The sequence below is a fragment of the Oncorhynchus kisutch genome, linkage group LG5 (genome assembly GCF_002021735.2).
Source record: "Oncorhynchus kisutch isolate 150728-3 linkage group LG5, Okis_V2, whole genome shotgun sequence".
In the NCBI taxonomy this organism is placed as follows: domain Eukaryota; kingdom Metazoa; phylum Chordata; class Actinopteri; order Salmoniformes; family Salmonidae; genus Oncorhynchus; species Oncorhynchus kisutch.
Window position 1 is genome coordinate 52,072,950 of NC_034178.2, and position 15,612 is coordinate 52,088,561.

The 15,612-nt window shown below is 42.1% G+C and overlaps 1 protein-coding gene across 1 annotated transcript; it reads right to left on the bottom strand.

The window, feature by feature from the left end:
• Positions 1 to 685: 685 nt before the first annotated feature.
• Positions 686 to 14,929, bottom strand: LOC109890246 (innate immunity activator protein-like). Its single transcript, XM_020482229.2, has 10 exons — positions 14,771 to 14,929; positions 10,341 to 10,477; positions 8,766 to 8,899; positions 6,535 to 6,657; positions 6,024 to 6,252; positions 5,842 to 5,895; positions 5,448 to 5,730; positions 4,308 to 4,460; positions 3,324 to 4,050; positions 686 to 1,187 (listed from the first exon to the last, which is right to left on the bottom strand). Exons 2-10 carry the CDS (start codon positions 10,393 to 10,395, stop codon positions 1,095 to 1,097), a joined length of 1,851 nt encoding a protein of 616 aa, XP_020337818.1. The 5' UTR covers positions 10,396 to 10,477; positions 14,771 to 14,929; the 3' UTR covers positions 686 to 1,094.
• Between the last annotated feature and the right edge of the window lie 683 nt (positions 14,930 to 15,612).

The window sequence follows — 15,612 nt, forward strand, 5'->3', positions numbered from 1 at the left end:
AGATCTTCTGTTGAATCTGACAATTAATCTTAATGGTTGTACAGTCGTCTCAAATAAAACTGTGAAGGACCTCGGCGTTACTCTGGACCCTGATCTCCCTTTTGAAGAACATAACAAGACCATTTCAAGGACAGCTTTTTTCCATCTACGTAACATTGCAAAAATCAGAAACCTTCTGTCCAAAAATGATGCAGAAAGATTAATCCATGCTTTTGTCACTTCTAGGTTAGACTACTGCAATGCTCTACTTCCCGGCTACCCGGATAAAGCACTAAATAAACTTCAGTTAGTGCTAAATACGGCTGCTAGAATCCTGACTAGAACCAAAAAATTGGATCATATTACTCCAGTGCTAGCCTCCCTACACTGGCTTCCTGTCAAAGCAAGGGCTGATTTCAAGGTTTTACTGCTAACCTACAAAGCATTACATGGGCTTGCTCCTACCTATCTCTTTTGGCCTTTCTAGGGAGTTTTTCCTAGCCACCGTGCTTCTACACCTGCATTGCTTGCGGTTTGGGGTTTTAGGCTGGGTTTCTGTACAGCACTTTGAGATATCAGCTGATGTACGAAGGGCTATATAAATACATTTATTTGATTGATTTGATATGAAACAAAAGACTGGTCCACATTCCTGTTGGAATTGAATTCCCAATTCTGAAGAAAATTACATTCATAACAGACAGGATTAACAGTATAAATCTTTATTGATGAACTTCTACAGAGAAACATTTTCTTTTAGAAAAACAGTTTAGAAAATTTTTCATAGTACTAAACAGATCCGTACAAAATAAAGCTAACTATGAATTAATGTTCAAAACAGTAGCTCTTTCACAGTAAAAAGGGCGGCACTATTTTAGCATTGTGGTCTGTTACTTCCTGCCTTCAGTTGATCATTTGTTGTTGCCCAGGTAACATGTTGAGGTCAATGGTATAAAGCCTCAGGCCCTCTTTCATATTATGCCCGGTCTCCCTCATCTCATATCTGCACCAGGTCCATTAGTGTAATACATTAATGAATAAATAGGGCTTTGTGGACTGGGGGCAGAGGTTAGTGTTCCAGAGAGGGTGTGGCACTTGGGGCCCTCTCCCTAGTTCTACACCTGACTGATGAGCTCTGACTCGTCACCCACAAACCACTGCTCCGGGGTCCCATCCGCTGCCTTCTGGAGGACCCGTCTCTGGGGAGCCTGCAGGCAGAATAACAAAAACAGGGAACATTTATTTCAATGTCTGGTTTGTCAAGTCTACCAAGTCAGTACTAACAGAGTTATACTTTTAAATATCACTAGCAACAACATTATTGGAAGGTCACAGTATGGAAAGAAGGCAACAAAGTAGATCCGTGCCTACAAGCACAATGATGTTTCTGCTTGTGGTTCCCTGCAACCCTTCTGGGCCAGGAGTGACAGCAGAGACCATGCCCTCAGCTGCTATATTACTCAGTTCTCACAACACAAGGAAGTTGGAGACACAAATGTGATGTTAAAGGAAGTACAGTATATAGCACGGTGTGGTATAACTTCACCATTTAGAGCTCCATAATGAGAAGGGCATAAACGTTCAAACCAAATCAAACCTAATTTGAGTTCAGCCATTATGTTTTTAGCAGCAGATCCACAACAAGGGTGTGGTGTTTTTCTTTACAGTGAACCACACTGTGACTCAGTGACATTGCATGATTTACTTTCTGTGATCAGATCCTCCCCTCGAATATAGAATAGTCACCACTACTACTGAGAAATATTCAACCCAAAAGCTACTGAGAAATATTAGATCCACTACTGTACTACAGCTGTATTACCATGCGATATAAATCGTCGCTGAAGAGTAAAGACAGTAAAACGATACAGGAATGTGGCACCTGGGTTTTACACTTACGCAAGACCTTTCCCATGCCTTGCCCTCTGGAGAGAAAATCTCAGGATACCAATTGCCTCTCATATTATAACCATTTCAATGTTTCAAGATCACATTGCCTCCATAGATCTTCTTCAACTGTATCAGGTCAAAAGATGACAAATAATTGTAGTTAATATAAGTGGCAGTTCGTTATCAGGCATTTTGAGGTTAATTTTAGATTGATAAAGTATGTAACGAAATAGGCTTTGTCCTGAAGCGAAACTCAGGGTCATTCGCAGCGTTTTATGACGCACAGTGTGCGAGTTATCTGTGAGGCTGACAAAACAGCAGTAAGGAGGCCATGGGGTGGGACTGGAAAACCGTGTATGTCCCAAATGGCTCTCTATCCCCTATATAGTGCACTTATTTTTTTACCCGGGCCCATAGGGCTCTGGCCAAAAGTAGTGCACTATGTAGGGAATAGGGTGCCATTTGGGATGAACACAAAGTGTATCATGCTTCTACAACTGCATTGCTTGCTGTTTGGGGTTTTAGGTTGGGTTTCGGTACAGCACTTTGAGATATCAGCTGATGTACGAAGGGCTATATAAATAAATTTGATTTTGATTTGATTTATCATGGTTTCTCTCTCAATGCAATTTAGTGAGCGTGAATATTGCCCTTGGACAATGGGACCAGAAAAAAACGATATTGTGTGAACAGTGGTTACTGAACAATTCAAAACAACCATTGGAAGTCATAAAACAAGGATCATTGAACAGTTGCGTTTTGTCCAATGACTCCTTTTGTCATAGTGTGCTTACTAGTTCATGGAGGTAATACTGGAGGTAATACTTGTTTGTGTAATACTTGTTTGTGTGTCAGGTGTGATTGCCAAACTCACACAGTTCAGTAGAACACAAAGTAAGTTGGCTTGTAAGTAACTGTATTTAGATATGGCACAAGCTTCTGAAGCTAAGCAGGGTTGGTTCTGGTTGGTCCCTGGATGGGAGACCAGATACTGCAGGAAGTGGTGTTGGAGGGCCAGTAGGAGGCACCCTTTCCTCTGGTCTAAATATCCCAATGCCCCAGGGCAATGATTGGGGACATTGCCCTGTGTAGGGTGCCATCTTTTGGATGGAATGTTTAATGGGTGTCCTGACTCTCTGTTATCAGTAAAGAGCCCATGGCACTTATCAAAGATTAGGGACCCTGGTGTCCTGGCTAAATTACCAATCTGACCATCATCCCCAGCTTCTAATTGGCTCATTCTTCCCTGTTACTATTCCCCAGGTTGTTGCTGTAAATTATTGTGTGTTCTCTGTCTACTTACGTGGTAAAATGAGGATAAATAAACATTTTTATACTCCAGTGATATTCATTATTACGGTGGTGCTGACAGTAACTCCACAAAGGCAATAATTTAAGATTGTGCAACTACATTGTAATCATGTAGTGAGTGAAGTGCTGTCGTGGTTGTTTACCTGTTCAGGGTACTTGTGGTGGTGGGAGAGAGGTGACTCGCAGCCAGGTACGTTCCTCACCCTGATCGCAGTCTGTCGGTCGAGGGAGTGAGGTCTGAACTGGTTGCGCTGGTGCCATGACTTGAGCTCCTCGTTTACCACCTGCCGGGGGAAGCCTCTGGAGGGGTGGTGGGGGTACTCTCTGAGTGAGGGGGCGCGGGACAGTCTGACATGGGGGGAAAGGGACGTGAGAGCCCGCTGGGGGTGCACAGGGGCCTCCTCATACCAGTGCTCATATCGGCTGGAGTGACAGGGGGGCGGAGGGCCGTGATACAGCCTGGCCATGTCCATCTCTGAAGGGTAGACCATACCGTGGTCATAGTAACCCCTGTAGAAGCTGGGGGTGGACTGATGCTGGTGATTTTGGTAGAAGCCGGGGCCTGGGGGGTAGGCCATTGGTCCATGATTGTCGTTGGGGCTGGACTGGTACCTATAGGTGGGCTGACACTGCCATGGCAGGTCACAGGGCATCTCACAACACAGGGAGCTAGTATAGGATGGGGCAGAGTGTTCAGAGTTACTGTCCTCAGTCTCGGAGCTGGAGTGGTAAATGTGGTTTCTGTAGCCTCCCCTCTGGACGGGGGACTCGCCTGGAGATGTTACCACGTTTTCCGCCAGTAGCCTCCTGGGAACACGGGTACGACCCCGGTCCTTATCCAGGTTCAACGGAGGCTCACTGTTGGGAAGCCTGTAAAATATCACAAAGAAGCATTACAAACTAGGCCAAAACCGTACAAAATGAAAATCATTCGTAAGATAAAGTGAGACAGTTTCAAGATTTAAGCAGTGTGGGAACAGTGTGGATGAAATATACAAATGGTGCTGTGTGACTGTGATATGGGGTTGTCTTAACTACCTTATTTGAATGAACTGACTAAGTTGCTCTATAAGAGGGCCTGCTAAAATACCAAAATGTTTTTAAAAAATGTTTAAAAATGTGCTGACCTGAGAGAAAACTGACGGCGAAGGTGCATCTCTGGGGTGGAGGGGGCGCTGTTTGACTGGATTGGGCACAGTCTGAGATGGGAGAACTGCAGGGGCAGAGCAGTGTCTTCATAACAGGCTTCCACTGGAGGCAACACAGGGGTCACGGCTGGACTATTGCAGAAAGGTAACACGGACAGGAAGGAGAGATAAGTGGGTTAATGACTAAACCCTGAAGATGTTACCATTCAGATGGAAAACAGGCCATGAAGGGGCCAAATGAGTGCATGTGCTTTCCATGCTTAAACCTGTTCCATGTGCCCTTATCTCAGTCTATTTGCGCTGCCACTCAAAGACAAGTTGTGACTGAATCAGAATGTTCCAGAGTAAAATCCTCCCCGAAATAACAAGGTACACCTTAATGCCTACTTTAGCAAAACCACTTCAAAAGGAATTCATTTTTTAAATATCAAATGGAGTTTAAGTTGCAGAGAAGTGCTGCCAAAGCATATTTTGTATACACTGAGGATACAAAATATTAAGAACACTAACTTTTCCATAACAGACTGACCAGATGAAAGCTCTGATCCCTTATTGATGTCACTGGTTAAATCCACTTCAACCAGTGTAGTTGAAGGGGAGGAGACAGGTTAGAGAATGATTTTTAAGCCTCAAGACAATTTAGACATGGATTGTGTATGTGCGCCATTCAGAGGTTGAATGGACAAGACAAAAGATTTAAGTGCATTTGAATGGGGTACGGTAGTAGCTGCCAGGTGCACCGGTTTGTCAAAAGAACATCCAGCCAACTCGACAACTATGGGAAGCATTGACGTCAACATGGGCCAGCATCCCTGTGGAACACTTTCGACACATTGTAGAGTCCCTGCCCCGAAGAAATGCAACTCAATATTAAGGAGGTGTTCCTAATGTTTGGTATACTCTGTATTTGAGTTCAACTATGAAGCTTAGAGCACTGCAAATGCATTAATTCAAAAAGTCAAGGCAATCTTACATGAGGCTACGTAATGGATTGTGTATAAGAGGTTTCACCATTAGGCTTCCATTATGGCTATTCTTGGGCTTTCCTGTACAATAAATTCAAGGGTAGCATTGATATAAAATTACAGGAGGCACGCTGGGTTCTCCCTTGGCCTTTACCTTGACTTGCTGCTACAAGAGTGTGACTTGTTCTTGGTTTTCTGGTAAGGCTGGTCCAGACTGGACTCAGTCCAAGGGGAGTGCTCGATGGGAGGGGCCTCCAATTCCAGGTTGGTGTTGAAGCTGGACTGTAACTCCTCCAGAGTTGGAGTAGTATGGGTTGGCTTGTGGGGGCTAGGCCCAGGGAGGTGTGAGGGGTCTGGGGGGGGCTGGGGAGGGTCTGCTGGTCCTCCTGGGTGAGGGGCCTCCAAGGATGGTTGTGATGACTGACTGATCAGCTTTTCTGGAGAAAAATATAAATAATGAAGTTAAGACAGTACTCTGGTGCTATTGTCAGAGCATGTTTATCTATACCACTTTCACAAGAGTCATTTTTGCTTAGTAACGCTCTAACCTTCATCGAGCAGCGCCGAATCGGACAGAGAGCTATCATCAGAAGTGCCCTGATCTGGAAACAAAAGCAAAGCAAACAATCGTATTAATCCACGGGAATGGCACTGGAATTACATACCTCTCAGATCAGAGAGGAGAGATGTTAATGTTGTTTTATTAGTCGGCCAGTAGATCGGCACTCACCTCTCTGTGTGCTGATGCAGCCTGGCCGTGGTGAAGACTGCCCGTGCTGTAGGTGCAGCTGAAATGCTGTCTGCAGTTGTTTGACTTTCTTCTCCTCACGCTTGCACTGCTGTAACCGGCTTGTCTTCTGCGCCTTGCTGAGGTGTTCCTCATGGCACAGTCTTCGGGCCGCTTTGTATATCTGCAGCTGAAGAGATAACTCAGCTTCCACAGAGTTCAGCTCTGAGTCCTACAAGAAGCAAAAAAAGGACGTTGGGCAGAAGTGAGTGGTTGAACATCAAATATCTCTTCCTGGCTCTTACAATGACAGAAGCCTGACTAATGATGATTGGTGTCAAGGAAGGTAGGGCGATGGGTTGAATTGAGAAATGTAATTTTTCACTAAGGGGAACCACAGGAGTGGCCTTCAGTATTAAGTACACCTGTGTGTAGGGCTTTACAACCACTGTTAAAGGGAGAGTCAGTGTAAATGACAATAGTGTCCATGTCCAACCCCTGTCAGGCTCTTTACCACTGCTCTCTGTGGGATGCTCTGCTCGTCTAGTTTGAAAGCCGCTCCGATGCGTTGGCGAATTTGAGGCGGCTTCTCCCCAGGCAACACTGGGTAATCTGCAGACAGCCGACCAGTTAGCTCCTATATGACATGGAAAGAAGGCACCAGATTTAAGTAAAATGTGTTGAATCATATTATTTTCATGCAACACAACAAATCATGTGCTGTATGTTAATATACAGTGTACTCCAACGGTATTGGGACAGTGACACGTTTTGTTGTTTTGGCTCTGGATTCCAGCACTTAGACATTGTATCATTTTAAATCCAGTGAGGTTATTAAAGTGCAGACTGTCAGCTTTAAATTTGAGGGTATTGTCATCCATATCAAGTAAACTGTTTAGAAATTACAGCACTTTTTGTACCGAAAATGCTAACCTCCCCTGTTATTGTAATGGTGAGAGGTCTTGGGAGTATGATATTAGAGCGTATGTAACTTTCTCACTCATTATTATTCACAATTTATTCAGGGCTATCCGTAATCATGGTAGCATCCATATTAATGTAGATGTGTTTAGAAACATATTATATTCTTCTTTACATAAATGTGACTCCAAAATGACAATACATTATTTACTATTCATTTCTATTGGGCACAATATTATCTGAAACACAACCAAAACAAACAAGCTTGATGTAATCCGTGCTGTAATTTCTAAATGGTTCACAAGATATGGATGAAAATACACTCAAATTATAGCCGACAGTCTGCTCTTTAACCGCATAGTCCTTGATCTGGAGTACAGAGCCAAAACAAGAAAAATGGTCACTATCCCAATACTTTGAGCCCACTCAGTTGGAAAATAAGAAAATTATGAGAGGACCACTATTACTTCAGAGGTAATATGTCCCCATTCCCTTCAAATCAACCAGGTTGATGAACCCTCATTGAGTTCATTTTGAAATATTGTACAAAAATCTTTGCTTCCCAAATGACACTTTAGATCATTCTCAAGTGTCAGTTACAGAATGCTGCCTTCCATAGAATCCTACTCTTTCACAACAAATTCTCAGGGCCTCACCTGCCCAGTGAATGCAACCAAACTGGCCTGCCCTCTAGCTAAACCTACCTTCAACCTGAACGTGCGATAGTGCATATTATTTATTTCATTTGGGAACAGACATAATACACCCCTTGTGTTTGTTTTGAGTTAATCTACATAAAAGGTGTATATCCCCCCCAGACAATAGTGTTGTTCATGATCTCAGCCGCTGTCGTGTTCCTGAGAGCAGGAAAAGGAGTTATCAGAGCCTCCATCTAGGCAGCACACCTCCACAGGACAAGTCCCGACAGGAGAGCCACGCCCAATTGTCAACAGAAAATAATGATCAGACCTGGGTGGCGTCTCAAACGGCACCCTATTACCGACATAGGTCTCTGGTCAAATGTAGTGCACTATATAGGGAATAGGGTGTCATTTGGTACACCCACTCAATGTATCCCTCAACAGCAGCTGAACAGGGGACTGGCTCCCCCATAGCTCGTAATGATGACGGATGGCACAGTGACATTCTTAGGGCTGAATTTGTTTCTGAGACAGATATGGGAGTTATAATCTAGTGTGGTATAATAGGGACACTTAAGGTCCATTGGCTGCCTCTCACTTAAAATCCCAACAAATCAGCCTGACTGAAAGAGAAGGGAACAGTAGTGTTCTCATTGGTCAGGAGCACCAAACCAAATAATATTTTCAGCTCAGACTAGGCAGCCTTTATTGGCTAAGTAGTTTGATTGCCAGGCAATTATTGATTAACATCTCAAAAGAATATAAAAAACACACACACTGTTCTAGCTGGTATCACTTTAGTTTTATAAAGCTTACGTATCAGTCAGATCTTGAATCACATCTATTCTACTATCTAAATAATGTTGACTGTTGACATTTTTATATTGAACCTTTATTTAACTAGGCAAGTCAGTTAAGAACAAATGAGTATTTACAATGACAGCCTACCAGGGAACAGTGAGTTAACTGCCTTGTTCAGGGGCAGAACGGCAGATTTTTACCTTGTCAGCTCGGGGATTCGATCTAGCAACCTTTCGGTTACTGGCCCAACACTCTAACCACTACGCTACCTGCTGCCCTATCACAGTATCACTTATGGGGAAATTCACACTGACATTATGGTGAAAACGATCTGAACCCTGATGGAGTGGAGAGTGTATGTGCTATATCCAGGGGTACTCACAGCCTCTCGGATGCAGAGTTTCTTCAGCTCCAGTAGGCAGAGCTCTAGCCGGTCCTCCAGCGACTGATGCTTGAGCTTGACGGCCCGGGTATGAGTGATCACGTCCTTCATAATCGTGAAAGGACTATCAGGGCCTTGGACACACAGTGACAAAGAGGCTACTGTAAGGTCTCAGGGTTGAAAACAGCAAGGCTATAGATAGCTGGACACAATCTTTTGGCATGTTTACAATTGGTAATGCTTGCTTGTCAATTTCATATGGTTGCAGCTGTATCCCACAAATAACCCAACTGGTTGGGGAGAATAAACTGTCCAAATCGAAAAAAGGTGGCAATACAAATGCAAACAAAAATGTTGCTCCAATCCTGACTTGTTTCTGCCCACTCCTGAGCAGCAACGATCAAGATAATGAGCCAAGATGACACCTACAGTAGACAAGACAAGGTTATTTTGAGAGATAATGAGTGTCTGTACTTGTACTGTTGGGCAATTCCACGGTAACAAAGTGACACTGAGACTCAGGTTTTTCACTTTAAAATGTACGTCAAACAGAAACCAATGATTGGAAAGTTAAAACTATACAACTTTATGCAGAATGACTAAAATAAATAAAGTCAATCAATTTTGTTACATTTTTGGTGGAAACTTAAAAGTATTCTTTGTGCATAGAATTTTATGGTTTGTTTAATTTTGCAATCATTGATTTATGTTTGACATACATTTTAAAAGTCTCACTCTGCTACCATGAAATTGCCCTGTTTTATTGATCTATACTGAAACTGTCATGAAAGTGTGATAGGATCAACCTGTGAGTGAAACCAAGGAGACAATGTGGTTGCTCTACTACTGGAACAGTTAGGGGTCTCTCCAGCACTGCCAGTGACCACTGACAACTGGTTACATCCCAAATGGCACCCTACTCCCTACATAGTGCACTACTTTTAACCACAGCACTAAGGGCACCCCTAAAGTAGTGCACTATATAGTGAGTAGAATGCCATTTGGGACAGAACCCTGAGTTCATTTACAGGGCTACTAATGACTCCAGGCCAGTTGCATTGTGTGTCAAATACTTTCAGAGATTATCTGTACTGACAGACAGCAGAGAAAGCCACCGGAGGTGTGATGGAAACGAAGAGGTCACACAGTAAATGCACCGGAACGGCAACCATGCAGGAGAAGAGAAACAGTAGAAAACATGCCAACAATAAAATGTATTCTGTCTGTATGTATAATCTCCCATTGTGGGAAGCAGACAGCGTGTGACTAAATTACATGTGGCAATAGCAATAGTTCAGCTACTGATTTATAGAAATGATTGGTAGTGGCAACTGCATTTTCTTAGAAATGTAGCACAAAATAATAAATAACAGGATTATAAACCACTTTTGAATAGTGTGGCTTGCTGGCTTACTACTTCGTTATAACTGGAACACAAATAGGTTTCAAGGCCACAACCCATGGCATATCAAGTTTGAAAGAATGTTGACTAATGTCTCACTACAGGCATCCCATTATAGTGAATAACTGTTAGTGTCATCCAAGTTGAAAGGTATTTGGTGGCTTGATGCTTACCAGAGTGGAGAATGATGCCACTGTCTGTGTCACTGATCTCTTCTTTGCCCTCCATGTATGTGGGTCAGGTGGTATTCATAGGTGGGGGGGTGGGGGGCGGGGGGGTGGAGCAAGGGAAAGTCCACTTTCACAATGCCCTGCAGAAATACACAATTATGTTCATCTTCTTCAACGATACAATATACTTTATAGTCCATCTGCATGAAAATTCATTTTAAAGTCAGCATGCAAATAGAGCACTTCTATACAGTCTCATTACACTACAGAGAGTGATTCCATTTAATAGTACTACATTTTTGCTTTTCAGCACAATTAGAATATCTAATTTTAGACAAAGTTAATGGGATCCATCCACCATTGAGTGATTAGACTTCTAACAAAACACTTAACCCTTCAACCATGAAAGTCACAGGGGTCAAACCAAATTCTCAGAGACTTTGCTCAGGAAACAATGATGCTTAAAAGGGCCACTCTTCCCATTACTTTGAGCCATTCCCTCCTGTTATGTCCTGTCAGCACAGCCTCACCAGGGTTCAAACCAGAGTGGATTCCCACTGTGACCATCTAACTCACAGCATAAGTCCTGAATGGCACCCTAATAGCCTATATAGTGCACTACTTTTGACCAGGGCCCATAGGGCTCTAGTAGTGTACTATGTAAGGAGTAAGGAGCCATTTGGGACACTCCCCACACTGGTCTTCATCAGGTGAATGTTTTGCCTGCAGCTAATGGGCTGGCTACTTTAGGGAGAAGTTGAGGAATGCCTGAACACAGGAGAGGAGAGGCCAGTCCAACAACAATTAGTCTTATTCTTTTATATGCCTATCTTAAAGACTACCAACAAAATACAGACTTAAAGAGTCTGGAATAATATCTTAATGTCCTCCAGAAATATGAATGATCAAGTAATACAATACAAATTAATAAAAAAATTCTATTTGACTCTGTGCCAATTTAATCTTGCTCCTACTCCAAATTGTCTGTTGTGATCTCAAATAAATATTGGAACCTACATGCACATGTAGAACGCTGGTGACCAGATGTAAGCCTCCACATAAGCTCAGCATTACTCAATAGCTACAAAACTTCCTTGACATCCTTTCACTAGAGCTCTCCATTGCTTGTGTGAACAGAGCCAAGGAAAGGACATTAGATACATTCAGTAGAGCAGTGGAAAAAGGTCAAAAGCTTATTATGAGTTCATGTAATCATGTTTAAATTCATCAACTGTATTTTGAATATCTGTATTGAATATTGATGTATGCAGGCTGACTTTATTCAAGTGTCCCTTGTTCCTCCAAACAACTGTAGAAACAGAGGCGTTATCCATTATGTTTTGTTTAAAGCATTGATAGTGCCTTCAGAAAGTATTCACACCCCTTGACTTTTTCCACATTCTGTTGTTACAGCCTGAATTTATAAATGATTAAATTGAGATTGTGTGTCACTGGCCTACACACAATACCCCATAATGTCAAAGTGGAATTATGTTTTTAGACATTTTACAAATTAATAAAAAATTATAAGCTGAAATGTCTTCAGTCAATAACTATTCAACCCCTTTGTTATGGCAAGTATAAATACGTTCAGGAGTAAAAATGTGCTTAATAAGTTACATGGACTCACTGTGTGCAATAATAGTGTTTAACATGCTTTTTGAATGACAGCCTCATCTCTGTACCCCAGTCATACTCTGTACGGTCCCTCAGTCAAGTGGTGAAATTCAAACACAGATTCAACCACAAACAGGGAGGTTTTTCAATGCCTCACAAAGGGCACCTATTTGCAGATGTGTCAAAACAAAAAAAAGCAAACATTTAATATCCCTTTCAGCAAGGTGAAGTTATTAATTACACTTTGGTTGGTGTATCAATACACAGTCACTACAAAGATACAGGCATCCTTCCTAACTCAGTTACCAGAGTGGAAGGAGGCCAATGGTGACTTTAAAACAGTTACAGAGTTTAACAGCTATGAAAGAAGAAAACTGATAATGGATCAACAACATTGCAGTTACTCCACAATACCAACCTAAATGTGTTATTTTTACCTTTTCCAACAGGACAACATCCCTAAGCACACAGCCAAGACAATGCAAGAGTGGCTTTTGATAAGTCTCTGAATGTCCTTGAGTGGCCCAGCCAGAGCCCGGACTAGAGAGACCTGAAAATAGCTGTGCAGCGACCCTCTCCATCCAACATGACAGAGCTTGAGAGGATCTGCAGAGAAGAATGGGAGAAACTCCCCAAATACAGGTGTGCCAAGCTTGTAACACCTAAGAAGATGCAAGGCTGTAATCGCTGCCAAAGATGTTCAAACAAAGTACTGAGTAAAGGGGCTGAATACTTATGTAAATGTGATATGAATGTTGCATTTTTTATACATTCACAAAACCTTCATAAAAACTTGTTTTTGCTTTGTCCTTATGGGTAGATTGTGTGTAGATCGATGAGGAAAAAAAACTATTGAATCCATTTTAGAATAAGGCTGTAACGTAACAAAATGTGAAAAAAGTCAAGGGGTCTGAAAACTTTCTGAATGGATTGTAATGCAAGGAAATTAGGCTTGATTGTTGTTCAGTGACCGAATATCCCAAACTATCCAACTTGCAGTGGCAAATATAAAAAAAGTTATTAATTGCACTACAAATAAAGATGAAATTGAACATTCTCTGGTATTGTCTTACTGGTAATCCATGTATTGAAAAAGGTTGATCAAAGTGATACATTTGAGTGTCAATAGAGATAGCTCTAAATTCAGTCAAATTTCAATCAATCAACTTCACAAACACAGCCTAAAACCCCAATGAGCAAGCAATGCAGAGGCAGTGGCTGGGAAAAACTCCCTAGAAGGCAGGAACCTAGGAAGAAACCAGGCTCCAAGGGGTGGCCAGTCCACTACTGGCTGTACTGGTAGAGATTCAGGAGTACATGTGGCCATTTAGGCCGGATTCAGTCTGTCCACTGAGTTTCTCCAACCAAATGTTAACTTGGCTGACCATGTCCTTGAAGCCAAGTCAGCCAATTTGGTTCCCTCAGATTGTGGAAGTTGGTGGAATGACATGATCCTGGTGACATGACCTTGATCCATACACTATTGCTGTGTTCAAGACAACTGGGAAGTCCAGCTTTTACTGGGAAAAATAATTTTGCATGGTCATCCAACTTGGAATTCAAAGTCGAGAACTCGTCCTCTTTCTAGAGCGCTGACTTCCTGGCCTGAAGATCACTGACGTCATGATTTGACCTCTTTTTTTCAGAGTTCAAATGCTGTGTTCAAAATAACTGGGAACTAATGAAAATCATGAGGTCAGTGATCTTCAGGTTAGAGCTCTAGAAAGAGGCCTGAGTTCCAGTTGGAATTGCCCAGTTGTTTTGAAGCACTGAAGTCGTTGATTTCCGAATTCCCAGGTGTTTTAACGTGGCACCAGTCGTAATAGTATGACACATACTTCTTGCTATACAGTCTAGGGAGCTTCCTGTGATTGTCGAGCTGTTTGTGAAACTTCCACGTCATTAAGACTGCAATCTCAGTTCGGGCAATGATTGACAGAGAGAAAAAAGCAGGGCTTTAATTGGCTGATGCAACTGTGTGCTGAAGGCTTATTGACAACAATGCGTTTATTGTCCCGAAACTGCTTGAATCCAAAGGCAAAACACTTTTAGCGCATGAGGCATGTGTGAAAAGATTATAATAGAATTCAATTTAAAGCTCATGTCTATAGTATGCAAGGCACGTTAGGTTTTGTGGAAACGCTAGCACGATCATTATAATTAGGGAATTCTTAATATACAACATGGAATAAACTTTATCATAAAACTCATGACGCGTGGGAACAGAGGCATCATTTATTACCCGAGACTGAATGGGATATTCATGAGTAAAATACTATAACCTCCGTAATATTTATAAAGCCAAATGATAAAGTATACAAGACAAAAGACAAAGCCTAAACATTTCAACGAAACACGGATGTAGACTTTAATCAGGAAACGATTGATTCCGCGCATATCAAGTGTCCATCTCCCCAGGTCGCTTGCATGAAGCATAAAGACTGTATAACAATTGAGACAATAGTCCCCCGTCACTTTCAAGAAACTGTTTAATCTAACATGTCTACACGACCTCCCACACACTTCCAATAGCCATGGTTACGGAGTCAACTAAAACGAAGATGTTAAATTTTCATTAAAAGGGCATTACGCACCAAACGCTCTCTTTTCAATCCCAACGAGGTTCTCCTAGTAAAGGATAGAGGACAGGGAATTCCAGCAGAATGAATGAAAATCAACCCAGTTTTTTAAAAATCATTTAACGTAACCGAAGTATTTCGACTGTATAAAAATAGTTAAACTCTGATCATTTCAACTGAACACCTCGGAAAGCATTTAGCGTAAAGTTAAAGCGCATTAAAAGAGCGTGCACTTACATTTGCATCAATCTGGTTCAAAAGTCGACTCTTGAAAACTGCCTTACTAATACTATTCTCGTATTTCCCACTTGAATGGAAGTGATTGAAAGGCGAACTGCCTTGATTTGAAGTAAGGTAGAAGAAGGATGACTCACACTCAAAAGGGGAGTGGTCCGCAGAGGTGGTACCAAGTCACTATTATTTGAGTCACAAGGTTCAAGTCCAGTCCTAAGTAGAACGGGTCGAGACTCGAGTCAAGACTAAGTCGTCTATTCTAAGAGCAAGTAAAGTTGAGTCCAGTCACAAGTTCAAGTCAAATATCCCCCCCCCCCCAAAAAAAAAAAAAAAAATATATATATATATATATATATATAGACAATGACTTGTTCAACTACAAATCTGTCTATTTACTGAGGCTACCAGGCAGCCCTTTTCATTATTTTGTCTGTACATTTTATGTGATAATTAATTTTAACAAATTCCAAACGTAACATTTATCAGTAAATTATCAATTTGTACCGAAGGCACTCCAGCGTTGTCTTGGCTGTGCTTAGGGTCGTTGTCCTGTTGGAAGGTGAAATGTCATCCCAGTCTGAGGTCCTGAGAGCTCTGGAGCAGGTTTTCATCAAGAATCTCTCTGTACTTAGCCCTGTTCATCTTTCCCCTCGATCCTGACTAGTCTCTCAGTCCCTGCCGCTGAAAAATAACCCCACAGCATGATGCTGCCACCACCATGCTTCACCGTAGGGATAGTATTGGCCAGGTGTTGAGCGGTGCCTGGTTTCCTCCAAGCGTGACACTTGGCATTCAGGCCAAAGAGTTCAATCTGAGAGTCTTTAGGTGCCTTTTGGTAAACTCCA